General features: G+C 45.7%; 1 protein-coding gene and 2 pseudogenes across 2 annotated transcripts; all 3 read right to left on the bottom strand.

The window, feature by feature from the left end:
- Positions 1–811: 811 nt before the first annotated feature.
- On the bottom strand, positions 812–3970 carry LOC119514773 (annotated as a pseudogene).
- Positions 3971–4111: 141 nt separating this feature from the next.
- LOC119514772 lies at positions 4112–4684 on the bottom strand (annotated as a pseudogene).
- Positions 4685–9521: 4837 nt separating this feature from the next.
- On the bottom strand, positions 9522–12690 carry EIF1 (eukaryotic translation initiation factor 1). Of its 2 annotated transcripts, XR_005212794.1 has the most exons (5): positions 12514–12690; positions 11660–11823; positions 11405–11506; positions 10476–10922; positions 9522–9739 (listed from the first exon to the last, which is right to left on the bottom strand). XR_005212794.1 is itself a non-coding variant. In XM_037810045.1 (4 exons), the coding sequence occupies exons 1-4, from the start codon at positions 12542–12544 to the stop codon at positions 10878–10880; spliced, it is 342 nt and encodes a 113-aa protein (XP_037665973.1). In that variant the 5' UTR covers positions 12545–12690; the 3' UTR covers positions 10083–10877. The 2 variants fall into 2 exon arrangements, 1 of the variants encoding a protein (XP_037665973.1); XM_037810045.1 differs by lacking the exon at positions 9522–9739 and having other exon boundaries at positions 10083–10922.
- Between the last annotated feature and the right edge of the window lie 2645 nt (positions 12691–15335).

The raw sequence follows: 15335 nt of genomic DNA, 5'->3' as shown, positions 1-15335 counted from the left end.
CTGCAGCGCATACGCTAGGCCCGATTCGGGAGGCGGCTTTCCACAATATAGATACTCTTTAGTACTAAAATATTTAACAATGGAGCTTAAAAATACAGCGAAAGCCAGATATGATAACACATGAATAATTTATAGCCTAAGACTTTTCAGTCCCAGAAAACTGACATGGGGAGATCTCACTGAATGGCAGATACATAAAACGAGAGCTAATAACAAATAGAGTCCTAAACATTTTCCCAGAGACTAAGCCACAAAATGGCAGCTTAGGAATACTATTGGCATGTAGTTTTTCTTCTTTTCCATCCAATTGTTTTATTTCGATAAGTCTGGCTATCAATGAATACACATATAAATCTGGGTAATTTCTTCCCTTCCTTTTTTTTTTTTTTTTCTTTTTTTTTTACCATTCCCTTAATTTTCTCCGGCAACGTTTTTCCTTTGGTTTGAATAGTTGAACTCAACAGGTTTGGAACCTAAAGCAGGTATCAATTCTTACTGGAGTAGTCCTTGAGGAATGCAATCCTACGAAAGGCAAATTGTAACAAGTACAGTGGCCTGTTGGGATTGCCAAAGTTAAGCACCCATTCGCAATGTAACAGTGGCTTCTCCTGGGTCCCATGGCCCAGGAGGATACTGTGTGCTCCTGGGTGAGAACTGTGTCTGCAAACACCCACCCATTTAAGTTTTCAATAAATATAAAACACCATTTTAAACCATTTCAGAAGAATAAAAAAAATATTGCATTTCTATTGGCCTGTTTTGCTTCTTGAACTGGCTTGGAAGGCTGTTCACAAAAGAGAAGATAAAACAGTTAATTGGTTGCTACTCCAAGCTCTTTAGACTTTAGCACTTCCAGTTCTTCAAGCCTCAGTAGTTTTTTTTGCAGCAATAATGGTATTCTTCATTAGCATTGCCGCTGCTATGGGACCGACACCCCCAGTGACCAGACGGATGTAACTGGCTTTCTTCCTGACTCTGCTAAAATCCACATCTCCCACCAACTTGGGCTTGGCAGTTTGGGGTCTTGAACTCTGTTTATTCCCACATCAATGACTGTGGCTCCTTCCTTGATCATATCTGCTGTGATCAGGTTTGGAATGCCTACAGCAGATACCACACTACCTGCAAGAACTGTATGTTTCTTCAACTGTTCTTTGGGAGTGTAGCGATGAGATATTGTAACAGTGACATCACCACCAGGACCTTCTTGTGCCCCGTCTGTGTGTAGTAACGTTGCAATGGGCATCCCAACATTCTTTGATCTTCCAGCCACAACCACGTTCTTTCCTAGCTTTGGAATTTTGGTTCGCTTGATTATTTCATATGGGGTGGCTAGGAGCATGGAATACTGATCCAAACACATTCGGCCTACGTTAATTACATGAAAGCTGTCAACATCCTTGTCTGGAGAAACAGCATTGTAGATCTTTCTCTCATCATTGTGCTCCAGAAGAGGCAGCTGAACAAGGAGGCCATCTGCGTTGTCATCATTACTTAGCTTATTGATCAAATTGAGGTGGATGACTGGTGGGTCACCATCATACTTGGGCCACCTGTAGCTGTTCTGGCCTGAGACCTGGAGACTGAGCCCAGCTCTGGCCCACTGATGAGCCTCCTGGATGATTCCCATTAGCAGCCAAGTTGCCCAACCTCTCATCGAGTGCAATGACAACTTAGCCACAGTCAGTTCATAACCATTGCTTTCCATATTGAAACTGTTTTTGTACGTTTCAATGCAGATTTAAACTACAATGGAAAATGCACTTACAAAATCATAAGGTTATGTTCCTTTTTAAACCAGCTTGCCTATTTCAATATGAGGCCTGCTAATTTTATGGTCTGGACCAGTGCTTCTCAGACTTTACTGTGCTTATGGATTACCTGGGAGATCTTGTTAAAATGCAGATTCTGATTTAGATGGGCCTAGATGGGGCTTGAAATTCTGCGTGCGTAACATGCTCCCAGGTGATGCTGGCCAAGGATCACGGTCTGAGCAGCAAAAGCTTTCACGCTCTCTGCCCCGACTTTCGCCTTGTGCCTGGTTCCTACTGTTTCATGGAAATGGAGTGACAATCAATGGCTTGACACATGCACAGAATGACCGTCATGTTTATGCTCCATGTTATTTTTCAATCTCTTTGTTCCCTATGCTTCCTGTTTTTGACCAATGGTCCAATATGGGTGTAAATTAACCATAAAGGATGAAGACTAAAGACAATTTAAACTGTGTAATGTTCCAGACGGCTGTGGCTGGGTGATGCCTGGTGATGATTGGTTTGTGGAGTGAGTGAGCTCATGGGCATCTGAGGCCATGGACCCCCAGCTGCTGCATGTGTCCTTCTTGCCCAGTGCACTCTCTGTTTTAAAGGGTGAAAATTCAGAAATATTTTTAATATTTGTTATTTTAAGAATAGACGTTGAAATAGGCACTGTTGTTGCTTGTAACCATGTGCCTGGAAAAACCTTTGTTAATCCCTGGGGGTTTATAACTCATGGCATGGAAAACACGGACCAGTGACTCTCACCTGTTCTGGATGGGGTCTCTTATGAGGGCCTGAGAAATGCTATGGACAGTCTCCCAATAAAATACACGTTACATTAAGCACAGACCTCTTACAAAATCTCAGGGTTAGGTTTCGTAGATGCTGGTAACCAAGTTCTGACCCTAGACTCCCCCTACTCCATTTTAAATACAATACTCCTATCACGTAACTTTTCCTGACGTGTAGCTTTGATGATGTAGCTCTTCCTGCTCAAGTTTCCTCCATTATTCCCCATTAGCCAGACAGTGTTTTCCAACTGTGGAAGTGGCACCTCACAGGAATTGGCTGATGCTGCCTAAAAATGCAGAATCCTGGGACCCACATCGGAGCTACTGATCAGAATCTCTGGCTGTTAGGGCAGAGCCCAGGCATTCTAATTTCAGAGACTCTGCCACATTCACATCAGATGAATTAAAATGCACCCGTATGCCAAATAAGCAGATATATTTTATCCTTCTTTTTCTTTCTTTTTTTTGGCTCTGAGGATTCTTTTTATTTGGTAGAAAGGAAACAGGAGAACACCAGTGCTTCTCTGCAAAGAAAGCATCTTCTGTGGGGAGGTGCGTGAGAGCAGGGGAATCAATGAATTAGGAGCATTTTCCCCAGTACCCGTTTCCCTTTAGTCCCTGACTTATTTCTATACTCATGCTCCTCGGAGCCATCCTGCCCTCTGTTCCTTCACCTTCTTTCCTCGCCTTGGCCCATCTCCTCCTACTTCACCCTCTCCTTGAATGATACAGTGCCATAATGTCTAGCTGCTGGGTTGTGCCTCAGTTTCTCTGCTTTCCTCTCCATCTCAAGGTGCTTGACGGACTGTGTTCCACTGCCCGCCCTCTCTCCAGCCCCCCATACCCCCTTGGCAGAGTCACTTCCCCTGCCCCCAACTACTATCCGAGGGTGTCTGAATCTTATGGGTTGGGGTGGGGGACACCCCTGTGATAGCCAACACGGGTGGCACTGGGATTAGAAGGGCTGGGGGTCTGGGAGTGGGGACCGAGCTTTGAGGAAGTTATGCCCCCCAGCTGGCTGGTCGGCCCCCTCCACCTGCGGATCCCTGCCCCCTCCCAATCTAGCATCCAGGGTTTGTGCCCTCTCGCGGCTACTTTGAGGAACTGCACTCCTGGAGTCCCTCCGAATCAGAAAACCCGCTGGAAGAGAAGGGGCGAGGACCTCACCCTCCACAGGGTCTCCCTTCCAGGCATCTTTCCCAGTTTAGGAGGAAGAGATGCCGAGATGGGTGAAGGAAGCAATTCAGGCACCTGCCCAGGGCCTGGCATATTAATAAAGAGAAAGAGAACGTCTGTCTCATCATCAGACCTGGGTCACTGGCCCTCTCGTGTCCATGAGGGAGGTGAGAGCATCAGCTTGGATGTCAACACTCTGGCATCCCAGCTGAGGCAAGAGTTTTCAAGTCTGAGGCTCTGCATAGGGCTAACTCCAGATCCTGAGCTGGCCCCAAGTCCTCAGGGTGGTGCAAGGATGGCACCTACCAGGGGGGGCCAGTACCCACCGGGGGGATACCACAGGCACCCACCACCAGCCATTACCAGCCTCCAGGGTTCAGCCAGCTATGCAGGTGAAAAGCCCAGGCCCCGGGCAGGGTTGAGCGGGAGCCCACAGTCGGCACCCAGGGATAAAACGATGCCCAGGATTGGCAGCCCCAGCGCCACAGGCTCCAGACCCACAGGCCCTCCTTTGTTCCGTGTATCCAGGATGGCCAAGATCCCTGCAAGCAGGATCCCAGTGCCCAGAACCTGATCACTGAAGCCATTGTTCAGGGAGGGACAGACAGGGGGGCAGGGTAGGTAGCAAAGATGGAAGTTGTCTCCTTGGGGCTAGACACTGTCAGGTTCCCATCTGACACCTTAGTAGAGGCCATGGGTGGCTCTGGAGGCACAGAAGGCAGACAGTGGCTGCACCAAGGTGTAAATGGGGGGCTGAGCCCAGGGCAGGCATCCCAGGAGACACATGGTCAGGGAGAAGGCTGGATTCAGGTGTGCCCCTGAGACACTGACACCCACATAGATGGCTACCATCATGACCATGGAGCCAGCTGGAAATATGGAGAAGTTGCCACTGGTTTCTCCCCTGGTGACAGCTGGGTTACAACCCCCCCGAGTGAAGGGCATCAGCACAAACATACCAGAAATTCTCCCAGGTACTGTTGGGCCAGGAGGCTGCTAATCCAGGGCCGGTCCCCGACTGCAGCCAGGGACACACACTGTCCCTTTCCCTGTCCACTGTTCCTTCTGTCTGCACAGGCACTACCAGCCCAGCTACTGCAGTTTTGAGGCTAGGAAAATGCCCAAATCAAGGTATCATCAAGGCGATGCTTTCTTCCCCAAGACCAGCTGCCAGCAATCCTGCCTCCTCGGCTACATGGCAAGGCACATGGCAGCATCTGCTGCTCTCTCCCTTCTCTCCCAGATTTCTTTGCTTTCCGCTTCTTGCTTCTATGGCTTTCTCTGTCTGAATTTCATTCTCTAGAAAGGACTCCAGTAAGAGGATTAAGATCCATCCTGAATGAGGTGGGGTCACACCTTAACTTAAGTAGCCTCCTCAAAAGATCCTTTAGTGTCATATTTTGAAAAGATGTTCATAAATTTTACAATTCTGTTTTGTTAAAAATAATGAATATTGCTCTTTCTATAGAATGTTCATCACATTTATAAATTGCTATAGAAGAATTGTATTGCAGTTTTCTTATTACCAATGTTACAGGTTGCAGCATTAAAGATTTATTCAATCTACTTTTGCATTTTGGGGGGTCAGATTTTGGAAATGATAACCTTTTCAGTTCTTAGATATTTTTGTAGGTCCTTAAAAAGCAGATGGGACCTGGGTGTTGCTCAGCTTATAAGAAATGGAGTCAATAGTCTTGGGTGGGCCTAGAATCTTAACTTTTAACAGAACTTCCCAAGAACAGTGAATTTTATCAATATTTTAGTTAGGAGGAATTAAGAGAGTGAACGAAAATATTGCCAAAGTCTTGCATTATTCAATTTTAAAATAATGAATATCTCCTGAAAAATTTGAAAATTATTCAAAGACTGTATTTTTTTTTAATTCAGTTTTATTGAAATATATTCACAAACCATACAGTCATCCATGGTATACAATCAACTGTTCACAGTATGATCATATAGTTATGCGTTCATCACCACAATCTATTTCTGAACATTTTCCTTACATCAGAAAGAATCAGAATAAGAATAAAAAATAAAAGTGAAAAGAGAATACCCAAACCATCCCCCCCATCCCACCCTATTTGTCATTTAGTTTTTACTCCCATTTTTCTACTGATTTTTTTTCAATTTTTTAACTTTGTTTATCAAAAAATGAAAAACAAACAGGCAAACAACCACCAAAAAAACCCCACAACATTTCAAACAAAGCAATGGATTAAGGAAAACAAATAACCTAAAATAACTACTTTGCTTCCAATATGTTCCTACCATACCCCAAGAAAATTAATAAACCATGTCCAAACAGAGGAGTAAGAAAAACAAATAATCTAAAATAACTACATTGCTTCCAACATGTTCCTACCATACCCCAAGAAAATTAACAACCCCTAAGAAAACAAAGGAATAAGAGAAAAAAAAAAACCTAAAATAACTCTATTGCTTCCAACATGATCTTACTATATCCAAGAAAGTTTACAAACCATAATCATTCCTGAGCATTCCCATAACATTGAGATTACCCTCCATAGTTTATCTGTTCTTATTAGATTATCATTCCCCCTCCACTAATTGGTATCTCTAGGTCCCCTACATTCTACAGTATAAAACATTGTACATTTTTCACAGAATTCACATTAGTGGTAACATACAATATCTCTCTTTTTGTGCCTGGCTTATTTTGCTCAGAATTATGTCTTTTTTTTTTTAAATCTTCATTTTATTGAGATATATTCATATACCACGCAGTCATACAAAACAAATCGTACTTTCGATTGTTCACAGTACCATTACATAGTTGTACATTCATCACCCAAATCAATCCCTGACACCTTCATTAGCACACACACAAGAATAACAAGAATAATAATTAGAGTGAAAAAGAGCAATTGAAGTAAAAAAGAACACTGGGTACCTTTGTCTGTTTGTTTCCTTCCCCTATTTTTCTACTCATCCATCCATAAACTAGACAAAGTGGAGTGTGGTCCTTATGGCTTTCCCAATCCCCTTGTCACCCCTCATAAGCTACATTTTTATACAACTGTCTTTGAGATTCATGGGTTCTGGGTTGTAGTTTGATAGTTTCAGGTATCCACCACCAGCTACCCCAATTCTTTAGAACCTAAAAAGGGTTGTCTAAAGTGTGCTTAAGAGTGCCCACCAGAGTGACCTCTCGGCTCCTTTTGGATTCTCTCTGCCACTGAAGCTTATTTCATTTCCTTTCACATCCCCCTTTTGGTCAAGAAGATGTTCTCCGTCCCACGATGCCAGGTCTACATTCCTCCCCGGGAGTCATATTCCACGTTGCCAGGGAGATTCACTCCCCTGGGTGTCAAAGACTGTATTTTAAAACTTCAACTTCTATGTGAAACCAAGGGAAGAGATGTTTATTTGGTGCATGATCTATATTTTCCGCAGCACACGAAATAATTTAACTTGTATGGTCATTTTATTCAAACATCATAATTACATGGAACTCTGAATAGGAAATGAGATCTGGTAGGTTTGAACAGGTTAGTGTGAAATCCCGATACATCCCAAAATTATTTGGGCAGAGAATAAAAATAGATTTGCAGGGCCCCCCTGAGGAACTGGGGAAAAATGTGGAAATGTTGGACTTTCCCACCTGTATTCTTGCTGATATTCTCATGTTTATTGAGGATTAACAATTTAGTGGGATGAGCCCTCGATCTGGGGGCTTGACCTTATGAAGCTTTTTACTGCAAGGGAGAGGCTAAGCCTATTTATAATTGTGCCTACGAGTCTCCCCCAGGGAACCTCTCTGTTACTCAGATGTGGCCTCTCTTCTTTAAGCCCACTCAGCAGGTGAACTCACTGACCTCCCCTACGTAGGATCTGACTCCCAGGGGTGTAAATCTCCGTAGCAACGAGGGACATGAGTCCTGAGAATGAGCCTGGACCCAGCACTGTAGGATTGAGAAAGTCTTCTTGAACAACAGGAGGAAGAGAAATGAAAAAAAAAAAAAGTTTCAGTGGCTGAGAGATTTCAAATGGAGACGAGAGGTTACTCTGGAGGGCATTCTTATGCACTATACGGATAACCCTTTTTAGTTTTTAGTGTATTGGAATAGCTAGAAGGAAATACTTGAAATGTCCAACTGCAACCCAGTAGCCTTGATTCTTGAAGACAACCGCTAACTATGTAGCTTACATGGTGTGACTGTGATTGTGAAAACCTCATGGCTCACACCTCCTTTTCCAGTGTATAGACAGATGAGTAGAAAAATGGGGACAAAAACTAAATGAAAAATAGGGTGGGATGGGGGGATGGAATGCTTTGGGTGTTCTTTTTTACTTTTATTCCTATTTTTTTTTTGGAATGGGGAAGGTGTTAAAAAACTGGGGTCATGAATTCACAACTATCTGATGGTACTGTGAAGTTGAATGTACACCACGGATGACTGTATGGTATGTGAATAGATCTCAAATTTCAAAGCAGGTGATCTGAGAGAATAGAAAACTATTTTTATATTAAGCCACAAGGGGCACCATCTAGGCTGGTAAACAAGGTAGCAGTCAGTCATAATCCTAGAGCTGCTGGGCTGCATGTTAAGTTTATACCAATTTGAATAGGCTTTTATTTTTGTGGATTCCTGAGCAGTTTTAACTGACCAGTTTCATTACCTTCATAACATTAAAACATGTTCTCTCCTCCAGCTGCAGAGAGTGGGAGGAGGGGGCAGGCCAACTGCTGATTCTGGTGGGAAGGGGAGGTGGCAGAATGGAGTGAGATAAGGGGGGCAGAGAGAAGGGGACCTGAAGGGAGAACTGGGAGGCAGAGAAAGGGGAACAAGGGAATAAGTAAAAGATTGGGGGTCAGAGAAGGGTGTCTGGAGAGGCGAGATCTCACCATAATCAATTCTTCCCAGTGTTTCCTTTGCATATAACCATCTTGAAGTCAGAGCTCGTGGCTCAACCCATTCTCATCTCTTTCTCACTCTCTACCTTCCACTCCCTTACCCACTAGTGATGTGTTTTACCATCACACTGTAGTCCCTACTGTTGACTGAATGAGTCCATGTACATTTTAAGCCCTTACATGCGGTTAGAGATAGAACTGCATTGTTTTTGCTCTATACAGCACCTTAGGTTCCTCATAAATACTTGGTGCTTTTCCACCTCTGGGTCATGACTCCTTCTCTTCTCCCTCTACCTAGAATGCCCTTCAGATGGCACCTCCTTCATGAAGCCTTCCCAGATTTTTCAAACCTCAGAAATGCTGACTCTGGCCAAGCCACACATGGCACTGGCCCCTCAGCCTAGTGACACAGTTGTGAAAAAGCTGGTCTTAGACCTGCATCAGCCCCTCAGCTCCCAAGTGCTGGGTGTCTGTCTGACCCCCCCTTGCACACCACATGGTTTCCAGCATAGACCAGACACTGAACAATCTCTAAGTAACTATGAATTCACACAATCATGCAGATCATTTGGTTGAAAGCAGTGGACTGGGAGTCCAGAGTTCTCTGCCACTTTATTAGCCTTGGGAATTTCAACATCTGCCTTCCCAGCCACCAAATGGAGAAAACTGCTTTATGAATTACTTCAGCCCCAAGATCCTTTAAAAAGTACCACGAGATGTCAAGAATCTAGCACAGAACCTGACACTTCCATTCACATCAACCTCCAGCCCATGTCAATTCTTTTGCTATTTCCTACCATCTGCTGTTATGGTTTTCTGTGAATTTTGTCTCCAAAGTTGCTTGAAGTTCCTCAAAGAGAAGCCCATTACTTTTCACTTAAAAGTTATCAATCAAATGTTTTGAAAGCCACTGTGTTTGGAGACGTGTGCCAAGTTCTTTTATTAAACAGATCAGGTTTGTAGGATCTTGACTTACAGTACTAACCCCTGCTGTCGGGGTCAGAATACTCTTCATTTTCAGGACAGTTGCCACCGGCTCAGACTTCCTTCACACCTCACCTGTTCCAAGGCTGTGTTCTAACCGAGTCTCCGTATGAAGTCACCCAATGCACAGTCAAGAGCCCAGCCTTTATCTGCAAGACAGAAGCTAGCTGAGGTTACTAACTGGGAATAATAATTTCTCGGGCAACCTGAAGCCCTTATTTTAGTAACTGAATTTAGGACCAGTTGGTGGTCCATGTGCTGGGAGATACTGTTAATAGGACAGACCTTTATATAACCAAGAAGGTACTCTTTCATTGCACAGTCTGTCAGTCATGCAGAACCTTCCAGGACACTGATTAATGGGACAGCATAACAGATTTTTCTGGCTAAGAGGTTCAGGCCTCATTTGAAAAGCTGGGTGTAGATGTAGCCTCTACCACCCATTTCTGTGGTTCTTTCATATACCCAGAAACAGAGAATCTGCAAGTCAGGTGTTTCTGAAAACAAGTTTTATTTAAATAAGAGTTTAAATACATTACATAACATTAAAACTGAAGGGGGGGGGACCCAAAAACCAGTTTTACTTCACATGGCATTGGGCAGCTGTTGCTAATAAAATGCAAGCTCTATAGCTAGCTAACATGACCAACACATCAGTTTGAAATTTGTTCCCTTGTCAAAAGTTTAACTCTGATAGAAGGTTGGCCTTTCATTCTGGTGGCTCTTCGTTTGGACAACCCTTACCTAGGATATTATACCTGGTCAAAAAGAACAAAGACCAGATGTCCTATCACCGCATTAGAGGGAAGCTTGGAGACACCAGGGGATCTTTCTCTTGCCACCAAAAGGCTCCCTTTGTGTGGTACGGCTGCTGTGGTGCCTTACCCCATCTTTTCTCAGCTCCACCGAGGGCTGGTCAGGTGGTGACATTCTGTCAGGGCAGGGAACTCTGCAGAGGGAAGGCCAAGGAGCTTCTGGCCAAACATAGCTGCCTGTGATCTTGGGGTTCTGGGCGTGGCTGAAACATCACGTTATTGCTGTTTCAGGCTGGAAACTGCCAGGCGCCTAATGCTTGACTTCTGTTTAAATGAGGGACTTGAAGACTAGACAAGCATGGCTCTTTTCAGTTTATTGCATGAAGGAGTTACACTAGTCCAAGTTAAAAGCGGACCCCAAATGGTTACATTATACAAGCTGTGAGGTTTTTAAACTTGTGACAAGGGACAGAGGAAAATTTTCTACTCATTGCAAGGAAATCCTCACTTAAGCTTCAGTGAGCCACAAGCACTAAAACCCATGAACCTTCAGCTGGTCGTCCTTAGCCAGTCCAATCTGCAAAGAGAAAAGGGCAAAGTTTTAAAGGGTGGAGGAATCAAAGCCTCTATTGGGTATGAGAAACCCAAGAGCCAGGTGCCAATGTGTATACCCCAACCACCACGAGTACCACAGTCCTCAACTGAGGACACTCAAGCTAAAAACTACCTTACTGAACATCTTGTGTGTCCAGGCCATACATCACAAGATTCTGAATTAAGGTCTATGAGGATCACACATCTGAAATCCCTTCAATTATATCAAGAACCAAGATGCAACAGGATTTTAACACTTAGGGAATTTGTAGTTCATCTGAAATCCATTCAAAAATGCTGCTGCTTATTTTATGTTTAATTTAAATTTTTATTTTAAGAGTAGAAACCACACAGAGAGAGGACAAGTAAAACACCCCCTTCTGTCTTTAGAAGTATATTTGGCTAGGCAGGATCTGAGATTTGCCATGGAGGAGGCGGAGATGACCAAGAAGCAACTGAACTCACCTCTACAAGAAACTGGCATATGTTCTTACGCTGGTCACCCTGTAGCTGAATCACTTCTCCATATTCTGGATGCTCAATTACAGTACCATTGCAGGCAAATTTCTGCAAGCACAAAGAAAGCAGATCAAGTTAAAATTAGACAAAACCACCGTACTAATGCACTGATCTATTCCTTTTCTGGAATTATGCAACAAAACAGCACTCCCTTGTGGGCAAAATAAATGTTACTTCCCTACAAACTCACTTAGGACTTACCTTCTTAAAAGCCTTCACTAGTTTCTTTTTATCGTAATCATCAGCGATCCCTTGGACAGTGGTAAGGGTCTTCCTGCCGTTTCTCTGTTGAATTCTTATATGGATATAATCCTCAGTCCCAGCAGGAAGCAGGTCATCACCCTTACTTGCATCAGCAAAGGGGTCTGGGAAGAAAAGATTAATTTAGTTTAGGGATGTTGTGGCTCAGGTGCGGCTGCTGCCGCCCTCCCCCTGCCCCCCACTAGATCTTCTGCTAGCGCAGAAACTAATCCTGAAAACATTAGGGATTGGGTCAGATCATAAGTGCCCTGTGTTGGCTCACTCTAACAGGTCAGTTTGGGACGGCCAGCTTCTCCAGCCCACGAGAAAGCCTTGGCCTTCCGCCCCTGGTCAGCCCTAAGGAGCCAATCACGTGTCGGGGAAGCCGGGCGGGCAAAAGGAGCGCTCCACCCAGCTGATGCAATCGGCCGGAATCCACGTTCTCGAGGCGGGGCAACCATTCCCACCCCCATTGGTGCACTCGTTCGTCACTTAGGGCTGGCACCGCCTTCCGCTCCCCCCCCCCACCCCGCGACAACGGCAGGTGACGAAACGGACGTGACGCAACCGTGGCGGGAGGGGGCGGGTGTGGCCCGAAGGGGCCCGGGAGCCATTAGTAAAATACGCCATCCGAGACTTCGCGGCCCGCCCAAGGCCTGAATCCCCCGCCCGCTCCTTCCGGTCGCACTCAAGAGCCCGACCCCACGGCCCAGGCCTAAGCCCCGCGAACCCGAAGATTTTCTCCCCGCCAAAGTTTACGAAGGCCCAGAGCGTCCCACTCCCCGTCCCGGCCTGCGACCTTTCCCGTGGCTTACCGAAAGAGTGGAGGTTCTGGATAGCGGACATACGATACGATTCCTTTTCCTCGGTGGAAACGGCCTGCGGAAGGCGGCGGCGGGAGAAGGCGGGCAGGGGGGACGGAGCGTCGGGAAGCGAGGGGGCTCGAGGGGGAGGCTCCTGAGTCCTCGGCGGCGGCTCAGTGACTGGGGCGAAGGGGCGGTGCCTGTATTCACTTATATAGCCGCCCCTGTGACGCCAGCGCGCTGCCCTCACGTCCCGACCCCACCCACGGCGTCGTGCCCCAAGCGCCCAGGCGCCGCCGCTTCCAATTGGTCCGGGCGCGAGGACGCGGGAGGGCGCTTGCGCAGAACTCTGTGCTGCGGGAGGGCGTCCTCGCGGTTCGGGAAGTGGGAGGGAAAGCTTGGTCCGTCTCCGCGCCTGCGCAGTGCGGCTGGAAGGTGTCTGAGTAGCCGAGCAAGGTGGCGGAGTTTTCGGGCGCGTGTGCGCATTATGTTCTTGAGCACGTTCCATTTTCTTTACCCTGTTGCAGCCCTGCTTGTTGGAATAGGGACTTTTCAGGGTGGGGTGGCATGCGTTAGAAGGGATTTAGATGCTGAGCCTCCCAAAGCGACAAATTCCCACTTTTTCATTCCACTTGCCCACCCATCTATCCACCCAGTCACCCAACTATTTCCTCTTTTACAGAAAGATTTAAGGACTACTTAATCAACATACAATAAAATAATCAAAACCTTAAACCGTATCACTTAGATTAATCCATCTAAGGAAAGAATGTGCCCAGTGCACTAAGAGTAAACGATTCAAGGGAGAGTAACGCAGGTTCTGCGGGCCAAGAAGAATTCAGGCACCAGAAGGGGGTCCTTGTGTCCGACAGATCGTTGGGGGCAGAGTCTTCCCAGGGCTTGGATGAAATGTTTCCTGCAAAACAGTCTTTGTTGCTCTTTCAATTTATTTATTGAAAGGTTTTTTAACCCCTCTCAGCTGCAGGGATAAAGTGGTGTCAGCGACCACGGTTTTAGAATCGGAGGCCTCCAGGGGCCAGGCAGGTAAGATAAAGGGGTGAAGACAGCCAAGTGTGATGTAATGGGGTGTGTTGGGGGCTGAGGTGAGATTAGAGGCTGCAGTGGTTACTCCGCTCTATCTAGCCGTAGGTGCCGGATCTTCTTTTTCAAGCGTACCTGGAAATCCGGAAGTTCATATGAAATCTTTTGAATCTTAAATATTGCCAATAAATTGAATTTTTGGAAAAACACCGTGCAAGTCAAAAAAATGTGTTGACCCCACGGGCTGCCCGGATGCCCTCCGACAGACAGTCGGGGTCACAGCCCTCACAGAGCGGAAGTCTAATGGGAGATATAGATAACAAGTAATTAGATAATGACAGTGATAAGTAAATGAACAGGGTGATGTGAGAGAGCCCCGGGCCAGGGTCTTGGTTCAGCCGGGGCAAGAGCTGCCAAAAGGAGAAGCCCTGAGGTGGGGAAAGTGAGGTGTACTTGCGAGTTTGTTTGGATTCCATAGTTACTAAGTAATCTTTTGATTAATAATTTGACTTCCTTGGTATCAGGAAGGGGGTCATGGGCATCCCAGTCTTGCATTCATCCCAGTGAACCCTGGAATAGGAGTCCATCAGTAGCCAACACCCCCACGGGCCTGCCCTCCATGGAGGAATCTTCACACTCAAAGGCACAGCTCTGCTTGAAAGGGGTTTGGGGAGAGAGTGAGAATGAGCCAGAGATATCCTTTCCAGTGTGCGCACAGTATTTTGTTACACAGATGTTGAAAAAATAACAGTGTGATACAATTTATCAATCTTATCTTTCAGGAAAAGACCCTTTCTACATCATATTAAAGAAATCCCTTTTGTGCCCTGAGTTTGTAAAAAATATTCTGAATTTTCTTTTGAAAGTTTTAAAGCTTTGCTTTGCACATTTAGTTCCTTAACCCACCTGAATTTATTTTCTTGTGTGGTGCGAGGCAGGGTATGATATTTTTCCTACCTGGATAATCAATTGCTCAGTGCCATTTATTGACTAGTACATCCTTTCCTTGGCGATTTGCCATGCCTTCTCTCTCATAATCATGCTTTCGTACACGTGTGGGCTTGTTTCTGGATTCTCTGTTCTATTCTCCTGGTCTGTTTATCCCTGAGCCACACTCTTAATTTTAGTTGCTTAAAACCTTCATGTCCAATGGGAAGAGTCTCTTCACTTTGTTCTTCAGAATTATCTTGGCTATTCTTGGTCCTGGTCCGCCTTTCAGCCTCACGTCTTCTCACCACTCCCCACAGTCTACATCACGGCTCTTCTCTGAAGCACCCCAGATTCTCTCATCTGGGGGCGTTTGTACGTGCTCCTCCTTTTGCTGGTACATTCTTCACTCCTCTTTGTACTTTGGCTTCTCCCACTTCAGGGTTCAACCGGGATTATTCATTCTTCCGAGAAGTCTGGGCTGGTAGCCCTCCTCAGTGCTCCCACTTCCCCTATTTTGCATTTATCATGCTGCATCTTGCTTACCTGTTCCCTGGACTGGCTACATAATTTCCTAAGTCCAGCACAAATGAAAATGTGAGGCCCTTTGTTTAGAAATTGTTAAGAATTTCCAGGCAGCAGAGCATTAACCCAAGAACAGGGTCCTTCTCAGCATGGGCCCTGTGTGTCTGCACGGGTCGCACGCCCATGAATTTATCTCTCGGCCAGGCTGCAGGCTCGAAGAGCAGGGTGCCTGCCTGATTCCTCTGTGGCTTGTGCATAGTACCCGGCACACAGTGGGTGCTCAGTGCTTGCTGAACGAGCATTGCTTTGTAGGCTCTCAGTTACTAGGAATGGCTGACCCC

This window comes from Choloepus didactylus, chromosome 18, assembly GCF_015220235.1.
Source record: "Choloepus didactylus isolate mChoDid1 chromosome 18, mChoDid1.pri, whole genome shotgun sequence".
In the NCBI taxonomy this organism is placed as follows: Eukaryota; Metazoa; Chordata; class Mammalia; order Pilosa; family Megalonychidae; genus Choloepus; species Choloepus didactylus.
Note: the sequence above shows the minus strand (reverse complement) of the source record. Positions and strands in the feature narration are given on the sequence as shown.